The 12,151-nt window shown below is 25.6% G+C and overlaps 1 protein-coding gene across 3 annotated transcripts in view; it reads right to left on the minus strand.

Moving 5' to 3' along the window:
• The window catches only part of LOC129609489 (putative epidermal cell surface receptor), a 143,601-nt gene that overhangs the window by 15,724 nt on the left and 115,726 nt on the right, over positions 1 to 12,151 (minus strand). For 2 of the 3 annotated variants that reach the window (XM_055521412.1, XM_055521413.1), the window contains exons 4-6: positions 2,883 to 3,117; positions 926 to 1,630; positions 634 to 831 (exon numbers count right to left, since the gene is read on the minus strand). In XM_055521412.1, the coding sequence (XP_055377387.1) occupies positions 634 to 831; positions 926 to 1,630; positions 2,883 to 3,117 (1,138 nt within the window). The remainder of the gene's footprint in view (positions 1 to 633; positions 832 to 925; positions 1,631 to 2,882; positions 3,118 to 12,151) is intronic. The other variant, XM_055521414.1, reaches the window with a different exon arrangement.

The following is a 12,151-nucleotide window of genomic DNA, read 5'->3' on the forward strand; positions in this document are numbered from 1 at the left end:
CTTAATAATGAGATGAGCATATTTTATACAAAAAAAAATTTACGAATTTCAATGAGATATGAGCAATAATATTATGATTGATAATTGAAAATTCTTATATGGTAATGCTAATAATGATGAAGGGTAATGAAAAAAACAAAAATATTGAATGTTGTATGTTGAATTTGAAAAGTTCACATTGATAAGTAAATTATTTTTAAAAGCCCTATAAAAAATTGTAATTTATTTTTTGAAAATCTGTACGACATAAGTGCTTCTGGTAATAGAAAATAACCTTAGAACATAGAGAAGTAAAAAAAGAGAAATATTTTGTCCTAAGCATAAGCACGAAATACATTAAGTGGTTAAAAAATTATTGAATTGAAAAAATTATAAATAGAAAAAAAATGTGAATAAAAATAAAAGTGGTATGCAGGTGTAGAAAGAATGTTTGCTGACTTATAAAAGATGTTTTCAATGAATTTGCATTTAATTATTAAAAATTAAAAATTATTTTATAGTTTAATGGATGGAATGGTGGTTGAAGTTAAAGGATGAATTAATTTTAAGATTAAATTTTTAAATTAAAACTTTGTAAAAATTAAAATAATTATTGCATGTGTAATTAAAAATGAAAAAAAAATGTCTACTTACTGTCATCATAATCTGGTATTTGTGGCACATCATTTGTTATACATGTCCAATGTTTGCAACACTCATCATCTGGTATCGGTGCTAAACGTACATCTTTTTGATGGCATGGTAAATGGGCTGGTGGCAATGCTGGCACTGGTGCACATGCTGGACGACATTCAATTTTACCAGCTTCACAATAACAATGTTTTTCACAACCTATAATTTGAATGTTTTAAAAAAATAAAATGTTTAAAATCTAAAATTTATAATCTCATTTTAAGTGAATTTAAAAAAAAATTCTTATACTAACCGGTTAAATTACTTGGAATTTCCGACCAATTATCAAATCTTAGACCTTCATATTCACATGAACCATTATTAACACAACGCATTCTTTCTGGACAACATTTCGGTGCAATTGCTCTAAATGTAGCTGGTTCTGGTTCCCATTTTATACAATGTGGATCTAATACATCTAAGCCAAATGTTGATGGACATTCTAATTTAGCACAATGTATACCTTCACGTGTACATATACATAATTGTTCACAACCATCATGAAATTGTTCACCAAATTTATACATATTATCCTTAAATTGGCAACTATTATCTAGTATTGTACCATTTATTGGTTGAATAAGATCATTATTTTCTTCATCGCTATTACTATTATTTGATGACATTGATATTAATGATGATGATGATGTTGATGGTGGTTCAGTTTGTTCATGGCCATCTAATGTAACATCACAAAATTCTAATTGACAACAAATATCTTTTGGATCCTTAACTAATACACATTTCTCTTGTGGTGAATGAATGCGTTCTGGGCAACGTTTCCGGCAATTCATATTCCCATCATTTTCACAAAAACATATTTGTTCACAACCGATTTCAAGGCGTTCTCTTGGACGATACATAACACCATTATGCATACAACCTAATGTTTCAGTTTTCATTTCTGTTGTACTTACTGCTGATGGTGGAATTGTTGGAAGAAATGATGATGTTGAATCTTTATGTATGTATGAGTATATATATACAAATAATAATATGAAAGAATATAAAATTTATGTTTATAATAATAGAACAGAAATGATAAGTGAAATTTAGTTTTTTTTTTAATAATTCAAATAATATATATACAATGCATATAAGCATATGATATTAATTTTATGTTTATATAAAAAATTTATATGGAGCAAATGTGAATTGAAAACATGTAATTAGTTATTATGATGACAGCTTGTTAATAAATTAAAAGTAATAATGAGCACGCAATCTTCGTCACTCTAATAATGAAGAATTCATTCATTTGTTCTATGTAGCGAGTGTAGAATGTGATTTACTTATTTAAGCACAAAATGTTTCCATATACAAATGATGGCATGAAATAATTCTTTATTGAAGCTTCTTTAATAACTTATGCCAATATAATTGTTATATTATTTTCTTTCTGTTTCTAGCACCAATTTAATGATTTTAAATAATTGTAATTTAAAATTTAAAATTATTTAGAATTTGAACTTAATGTAACTATTCACATGTTAGACAAAGTAAACAGCGGCTTCTGTGAATTGTTTTAAGATTTCACTCCCTATACAATAATTGCTTCACTTTTTAATTGGGATCAGAATAATAGACGCATTATGGACGCGTCTTAGAATTCGAACAATAAGAAATAAATATGAAAAATCTTGAAATATATTTTGAGTAAAGTTCCAACACATTTTATGGGGTTGCTTTGAACGTTCTTCTAATTTTGATTCAAACACTTTAAATTTCTCGAATTTAACCAAATTTTGTTAGGCTATACATTATAATGCTAATTGGTATACGAAAATATTAAAAATCAAAGTCATTTGAGAAGTCTTCAATGTAAGCTTTTAGTGTAAGCAAAACTCAAGCTATTATTTAAAAACAAAAATAGTCTTCCGCGACAATATAGGACAATATATATGGAAAATCTTCCTCGAATAAAATATCATAGTTTTTAAATTAAACTTCTATAAGGCATCTAGATAGAAAAATTAAAATATGCTTAGAGTTGGAAGTTCATGAAACATCCTGTAAAATATGCATATTAATAATTATGTGAATAATTAAGAATAAATTCACAAATATCAAGAATAATATAATCTAGCGAATTTAATAGAGCTCATTATATACGAAACAATAAAAGAGAATATAATTACATATATTCAAATAGGTACATACTAAGATATTATATAACACAATACTTAGTAAATAAAAAAACAAATACAAACCATTTTGTGAATTTCCAATGATAGGATCTAAATCTTCATTTATATTTCTAGCTGTTTCTGTACAAATCATTGTGGCACAACATTCATCTTCTTGTGATAATTTCTCATGACATGATGAGTCGGCAAAGATTCGACCTCGCTTAAAGAATACACCAGTACAACGTGGTAAACAAAACCATTCACCATTATTACAAGTGCATTTTTCATCACAGTCACGATTCATTGTTTCACCATTCTAAAATTGAAGAATTATAAGAAAAAACAATATTTAGTAAAATACACACACAATTCTACAAATTACAATTAATATGAATAGTGTTGTCTACTTGTTTATAATATTATAAATAAGGATGATAAGTGAATGAGAAAGGGGGAAATGGAGAACATAAATATAGAAAATGAAAGTTTTAATTTTTATTAGTTTTTTGTGTATATTGTGGATTAAGAATTGAGAAGGTTAAAAAAGAAAAAAATCTGATGTGGTCAGCACATAACCGACCGCATTGTGTATTGTCTAGTTAAATAAAAGTGTTACAGAATATTATAAAAATGTCTGTTAAATACTTCTTTCCAATTTTTAGGACATTAGTAAGCTTATAGTTAACATATTTAGAAAAATGTAAATTTGGCTTTTAGTAGAGTTTCGCTTTGTGCTACCCGAATTCCCTGAAATGCTCGCCAGTTAGTTTCGGTAACAACCAGAACTCAAATATCAAATTTCAAGAAATTCCATCAATTTGTTCTGTGGATATGGTGAAAAGTGTAAAATCGGCCCGCAAATCAGTTCTCGAGCCCTGATCTTTCCAAAAAAGTTATATGTTCATTGTTTTAATATGAGGAATTCATATATTAAATTTCAATGAAATCGGTTGATTATTTCTCTTTATATACACAAAAATGTATATTTGGCCCGTAGTAAACGCCCAGTTGCTGATGCCTGATTTCTTCCAAAAGTTAGGAATTTTTGCGTATGATCGAGCAAAGCTTATATATGAAATTTCAAGTAAATCGGTTGAATACTTTCTTCAAAATGGTGAAAAATGTAAAATCGGCCCGCAAATCCGTTTTCGAGTCCTGATCTTTCCAAAAAATTTATATGTTCATTGTTTCAATACGAGGAGTTCATATATTAAATTTCAATGAAATCGGTTGATTATTTCTCTTTATATACACAAAAATGTATATTTGGCCCGTAGTAAACGTCTAGTTGCCGATGCCTGATTTCTTCCAAAACATACGAATTTTTGCGAACGGGTGAGCTGAGCTTATATATAAAATTTCAAGTAAATCGGTTGAATATTTTGTTCAAAATGTTCAAAAATGTAAAACAGGCCCGCTAAAAAGTGCAGTTCCCGAGGCCTGATATATACCAAAAGTTGATCGATCCGTGCCATGGTGGAAACAAACTTACATATAAAATTTCATCAAAATCGGTTCAGCCGAACTTGAGATACACGCGTGCACACACAGACCGACAGACCGACAGACCGACAGACCGACAGACCGACAGGTTGCTAAAAATAGTTTATTTACACTTCCCTACTATGGAGAAGTACGTTCCCACCGAAAACTCGATATGCAAAATTTGTTGCCATCACATAACCTACCTATTGTTTACACAATACGGTCGGTAAAAATGGAATTATTCTAATTATTATATTCTCAATTACGGTAGAGGTCAATAATATTATAACATGCAAGTCACAAAAATTCGAAACGAAGGTATGTTTAACCACAATAAATTCTTATTCCAAATCATAGTTATTTGCAAGCAATGTTTGTGCATCATCAATTTTGTTCAGATTGATTAGAGTTTTATGTGCAAACATGCATGACTTTTCTGACACTTAAAATTATACTCCAAACGTTATTTGATTGTCATAACTCATTAACAGTAAGAAAAGTGTTGTCACAAAAAAATTTAAGAATTAAGTCGCACATACTGTTGATTTTAATAATGATTTTAATATGAAATTCGGGAACAAGTACTAATGCATGCTTTACAGAAAATTGACAGGGCAAAAAGCCTGTCTTTGTGGGCTTGGTTTCAAAATTAAGGTAAAGAGCAGAAATAACGTCTGTACAAGTTATTGCTCCTTAATTAGTATGTAGTTATTTTTAAGAGAATATTTGAAAATTTACATTTACTTTTACAAATTAAAACTCAAAGATCTTAGAGTTCGGAACATTATTCAATTCTTAAAACGTGGTGAAAACCATATAAAGGCATAAAAAACTTTAAGACAAGAAATTGTTTTTGTACTGTCTGTATAACAAACACTTCAAACAATTTTAAAAATTTCAGTTGCTTCAATCTTTAACAATATGAGAAAAGAATAGCTTGAAAAAATTTGTAAAATGTAAAAGTTTTATTTCATCTAAGATATTTGCTAAGACACTGAAAACCATTCACGTCAAATATTTTTATAATATTTTCTTGTTGCTGAATTGTTGAATTCATATTATATAGAACAAAATTTATTCAATGTAGAAATTGTATATTGTGAGAAAATAATTTTAATCATCATGATGGATGATGATGACGATCACATGAATAGACGTTATAACAATTTCAATCTATTTTTACAAGAAAAAGGAGGAGGTTGAAAAATTTCAATTGTGATTTAAAATGTGCTCCTTTCGAATTCATAATTTTACTTCGAACTTCATTTTTCCTTCAAAAATATTTGGATACTGGCATTTCTAAACGAGGCAGATGAAGAAAACTAGTTTCGAAATAATTTTCTATATTACCTTTTACTATTATTATAAGCTAGTTATATAATTATTGTGGAATTCTTCATAATTCTTTAGTTTTTTCTATTGGGTAATTTTTATAAAAATCTTTAATAGTATTGGTACAGAAAGCAATTGAGTGAGAATATTGAAGGTGTATATTTCTTGTGAAAAAAAAATTTTCACAAGAATTTTTAATTTTCATATTTTTAAAATATTTATATGATATAGATACGAGTAGCATCATACTATATGGACATAAACTGTTCTGTATAGAATCAAAATAAAAAAATTTATTTGTAAATTTAATTTTTTTAACAAAAAAAAAAGAAAATATTCCCACCTTTTAATTAATGAGATGAAAAAATGTTCTCATAAATTAGAAAAACTTTTTTTCTTATTTATTCGAAACAATTATGTCGGCATCATCAATATACTTCTATACCATAAAAATGCTTAAATGCAACTTAAATAATAATTAGACGAATAACTAGAATTTATCTATATTAAACTTTGAAAAAAATTTTCGAATTAAAATGTCATTTATGGATGATTAAGTAATTAGACACAAGAATATGTTAATAATAATCCATTTTTATGCTGGAATGATTATAGGTTTAATTGCATATAATTATAATTAATATGCTTCGAACGTGTGTATATGTGTACTGATTGCATTTTTGTGCTTGGTATGTTGTATTAATTTTAGCATTCATTGGCATTAGAAGTCTTAATCCGAAAAATTTTACCAAATAGAACACAAAAATTTATATTAGAAAGCAAATATGGCAATGTTAATGCAAATTTATATAACAATATAGAATACTTTATTAGGGTTTCATTAAAAAATCTGCAAATATAAACTTGTATTTCCTATATGTATAATGAAGTCAAGATAAAATATAATTAATCTAAAGGATGCATTTATAATGCATAACTTAGGATATTATAGAATTTGCAAGGACCCAAATTTTTCATTATTAAAGAATTTTTGAATTTTCTATGCCGTAGTGCCGATGAGATAAATAATAATTTTTAGCATTTTTCAAAAAAAAAAAATTTTAAAAAATGTGCTTAAGTCCACTCTGTTCGCCCATGGACATATCTAAAAAACTTCTTAACCAGAAGCAGAAATTTCATATGCGCATAGATTCATTAGAAACTTATTTCCGTAGAAGAAAATTTTTACCTTTCTCTCCCTCTTAAAATTATAGCCCTCCAAAACCCTAAAAATGCCATTTTTCAACTATTTATTGCAAAGAAAAAATAAGTATTTTTCAAATTTTGCAAACGCTTTAAAAAAACAAAATGGTCGCTAATATTTATCGTTATCTAAAATTCGTTTTTTTACAAATTTTTGATGTTGTTTTTCTTCGATATTTCAGGTTTTAGGAGTCTACAATTTTAGCAACTTTTAGACAGTAATAAATAAATTCATTTCGTTGGAAGAAGTTCCTCATCTTCACCTCCTTTTAAGTTATCGCCTCGAAATTTGTAAAATTCGAATTTTTGGCAACTTATATTTCTGAAACAGTAAGGTTTTCTAAATTTCTATAAAATTCGAGCATTATGCTAACGCCTCTTTCAAATTTTTTTGTTTCATTTCAAAGATTGTACAAAGTTTTCATCCTAAATGTATGCAATTTTTGAAATATATTCGTATATGAATGGAAGTACTTTTAATAATGTATTCCATAACTAAATTTTTTTAAAAGGAGTATTTTCACTTGTTGAAGGGAAAAGTGCTACATTACAAATTATTTGGTTTAACGAACTTTATTTATTCTATGCTAACAATTTGAAAATACACATTTAGATTATTCATTTTCACTAAAATCTTATAATTACACAAAAATAGAAGTAGACTCATAATATTTTTCAAATATTTAGCCAGGTTTTTTAATTACTCATTTAATTTGTTATTAAGTTTGAAAAATTATTTTGAAAATTTGAATATTCTGGCTAAAATAGTTTAAACCAAATTAAAAATTTTTGAAAAATTAAATATTTGAAAATTTTTTCGTTTAATTTCCAATGATACAAACGAAAAAAAAACTATTTAGATATCGTAGCCCGTGATTAACACTTAAAAAGCAGAGAGCAAAACATAAATCTAATAGCAAATTGATTGACAAAATTTTACTACCAACTCTTTTCTGTCAGCGTTAAAATTTAGATTGAAATTGATTACGAACATAACAAACATCATAGAGAATGAAAAATTTATAACCACATTTCATCCTAAATCATGAAAATTAATTTTTTTTTTCAATTTAAACCACAAAAGACATGAAATTCGAGACATTAATGTAGCATAATATCTTACGCTTGTGCAACATATTAATATTTTGCTCTTCATTAAAGAATACTTAAGCTCCCAAAATATAATTCAACCAAAATTATTACGAAATGCAAAGCATTTATCATAGAAAAATTTATGTATAAAAAATATTACAGAAAATAAAATGAAGCCAAATTTCATTTTCTATACCAAATTTATTTAATCTAAATTAAATAAAATTCGTTAAAACAAAAGCAAAAAAAAAGCAAACGTTTTAAGCAACAAACGCTTTACCCAAAAATGGCATTTCTATTGCATAATTTAGACAAATTTGAACATCAATTCAGTCATAACAAGTACCAATCGTTCATCTTAATAGTTGATCGTCTTTTCTTGTAATTTTTAACATTTTTTACTTTTATTTTCTTTAAAATGAATTCGTGTTGTTCTTCTAATTTTGTCAAGTATTTTATTTTTTAATACACGACGCGTTATTAACATTACCTACGCGAAATTAATTTCATTTTTTTTTTTGTAATATTTCATCTTTCCGATACTTTGTTTCATTTGATTCCAAATTGAAATTTTTGTATTTTTTGGTTTTTGTAGATTTTGATTTATTGTGGAAAAAAAATTATTTTACAATTTTACATAACATCAATTTGCTGCAAATCAACAACAGTAACTTAAAAGTAATCAAGAAATTTATTTAGGCTTTGTTTTTAGAGAGGGACCTTAAACACTGGTTAAACGAGACTTGCTTAAAATATTTGGATAATAAAAGGTTTCAATAATTTTCTAAAACGTACAGAAATAATTAATTTTTATAACAATATAGTTTTGGTGCAACAGTATTCAAAATTATATTTATTAATGTCGAATTCATAATTTGCTGGGATACTTCACAACCATGTAGATGCCTCCAAAAAAAAATAGATATAGTATGTTCTCTTTTTATTAACGAAAGAGTAATTAAGTAAAATAACGAAAATTAGGGATTTTTTAGTTCCATTTCTATACTCAAAACATTCATTTCATCTGAAATGAACAACTGTAAATGGTACATTTCTACAATTCGAAATAAATTTTGGTATTCCGCATTCGTTGTTCTATTCATAATTATACATAAGTATATAAAATTTTTACCTTCTTTTCTTATTTTGTAATTTCACTCGAAAAATCGAATTCATCATTAAAAGTCAGATGGTGTTATGTCAATTTGCACTAGAAATAGTTATAGACACAGTGTGATTCAAATGTAAGGAACATTTCAACGTTGAAACATAAACAAAACTATTTTTTACTCAATATTTTATGATTTGCTAGTTCACCCTCTTTCTAAAAAAAATCTCTTATAAACAATTGAATAACTGGAAATTTTCTTGTAAACAAACATGTTTGCGAACCGTTCAACTGTTTATATGAATGTGTGCACAAGTATATACATATGTACGTGTGTCGGTAAGTGATTTATGGAGGTGTAGTACATACATATATTTAAATATATTTTTATATAAAGACCAATAAAATATAAAAGGTAAATTACGGATAAAAAAACAGTTATGTGATAATATTGCATAATATAATTAAAAAATCAGAAAAAATATAAAGAAAAAAAAAACTAGAAATCCCGCTACAATGATGTGAATTATAAGATAACAGTTTTTTCTCCATTTTGTTTTAAAAAATAAATTATTCTTATTATTTTTTCTTTTGTTCACTTTCGTTTTTGTGAGTTCGATGTTAAGGTTTTAATTGCTTCGTTTTTTTGATTGTTTGACAGCCTTATACTCATAATGACATTTTATCGAAATATCATTTACGTACAATATATGTATGTCCATTTGTCAAAAATTGATATAAAATACTCACACACAAACATCAATTGACACATTTAATTTATGTATGAATTTACATATTACATTTAATAAGAAATAAAGTGTCTGGTTTAAAACAACTTAATATTATAAGCGTTTTCTGTTTTTGTTATAAAATATAAAAGTCATGCCATCTATATATTATTATTCTTTCATATTTCAACTAATAAAATTTTATATTTTCTATCTTTTGGTTTCATACTGCCGACTTTATTATAACGATACGATTAGATTGCAGTGATGATATTCATTTTTGATCCCTCAAAAAAATTTTAAAATTATTAAAGATATGAAAATATTTCCATTGATTTAAGTGGAATTTTTGAATGTAAATGTGACTAATAAGAAAAAGACATTCATACAAAACGATATGTAAAATTTAAATGCTTTTAGGCTTTATATGAAGATTGGAAAACAAGAAAGAATTAAAGATAGAAAATATGCTATAAACGATTTAAAAATAATAAAAGAAAAAAATTTCTAAATTACCTTCCACAAAATTCACCTTTATAACCATCTTTTTCGGCACTAGCACAGACACACGTAATATATTAGATAATAGATCTTAAAAGCTTTTCAAAATATCAGCAGCAAAAAAATGCTGCATTCATTTACTTTTATGCGAATTAATCATAAGAGTCTTATCAAAAGTAAAATTTTGAAATCGGGAAATTTGATTTAAAGCGATTTAAAAAATTATTTTTATATTTCAATTAATTTTAAAAATTATTTTAAATGCTATACGCAATGTTGTATCAAAATAATGCAATAAATAAAAAATTGTTATACATATATGTATATAAATATAAAAATTCACTATATTATCATTAAAGTAATTAAAGAAATTAAAATTTTTTTGGGACCAGAAACACCAGAAAAAACCGTGTAGAATATACTTCAATAATTCATTACAAAATTTTTGTATAATAATATTTTTGTGCCGTCAACCGCAATTGGTAATTATTATTACAAAAAACAATGGGAACAAAATAATAATTATAACAATTTTAATTAATAAAATATTTCAAATTATTTTATATTTTCAAATGATCAATTGAAATTCATATTAATATTCTCAAAATCCTTCTGAAACTCCAAAATTGTCAATATTGCGAAAAAATTATTTAATAACCAATTATTTATCCTTTTAAAATTTTAAATTGAAAAATACAATAATATTATAATAATAAGTAATTAATAAACTAATAATATCGAAAACTTTATTTTAAACATGAATTTTATTTTTAGTAATTTGACATCCTTACCCTTTAACATACAACGTTTAAAAATGTGATTAAAATCCTACTTTAGTTTTACTTTCAATAGAATTTACTGAAGCGCTTACTTGCGCATCACGCACAAAAGTAAGTGTAAATATTAATTAACTAATTAATATTAAAAAGTACATTGAATTTACTTTTTTAATTATAATTCGATTATTAATATTAATATTATATAGTTATTAATCGAACCATATTAATCAGAAAATTTCGATATAATTATAAAAATTGGCTGAGTTAAAAATAAAATTTTGTAAATAATGTAGGACGATTTTCTCGACTTAATGTTCGATTTGTGAAACAGATAAAGTCATTGTATATAACTAGTACTATTTTAAATGTTCAACAAGTTAAAGATCAATCGCGAAATATTATTTTAATTTCTTCATTAAAGATGTTTTTTTTTGGCTTGTGGCATTATAAGTGTGTGAAAATTGTTACCGTAAAATTTAAAAATGTACAATTTGTATTTGTTGTGTTTTATTTATGTAATTATTGCGGCCTTAATTATAAATAATTACTTAATTATAAATAATTAAGTTAAGAAAATCGAACTCAATCATCGAACTTTAATCATTTAATAAGAACTAATGGTATTGACGAGAGGCGGGAAACTTGCGGCCTTCGTCGCCTTTTTTATTCGTATGGTTTTTAAATTAATATTCCATTACTTTCACGTAAAAATCAAATACAAATATCTCACTAAATATAAAAGCTAACTTAAATTGCATTTATTAAACAATGAATTTGAAGCTGTTTTTTTGTTATTTATGTTCAATTATTTACTTTTCATTCAATTGGAAAATTTAACTTGGAATAGAAACAACTGAACTTAATTTAAATAAATAGAATTTGTATATAAAAGCTACATTTATGGGTATTGAAACTAATGCGGCCTTCTTAGTTATTATTATTTTAAATTTGGCCTTCATGGGTAAAAAGGTTTTCCACCCCTGGTATTGACTAATATTAATTAACCTGATTTTGTGACAGTTTTCATATAAAGTGGATCATTTAAGCCCTTAACTATATTTAAGCAATTACCAAAAGTAATTACAACTCATTAATAAATTAAATTTAAAGGAAAAAATGTTG

This window comes from Condylostylus longicornis, unplaced genomic scaffold (assembly GCF_029603195.1).
Source record: "Condylostylus longicornis isolate FDR11 unplaced genomic scaffold, ASM2960319v2 ptg000040l, whole genome shotgun sequence".
NCBI classification, from domain to species: domain Eukaryota; kingdom Metazoa; phylum Arthropoda; class Insecta; order Diptera; family Dolichopodidae; genus Condylostylus; species Condylostylus longicornis.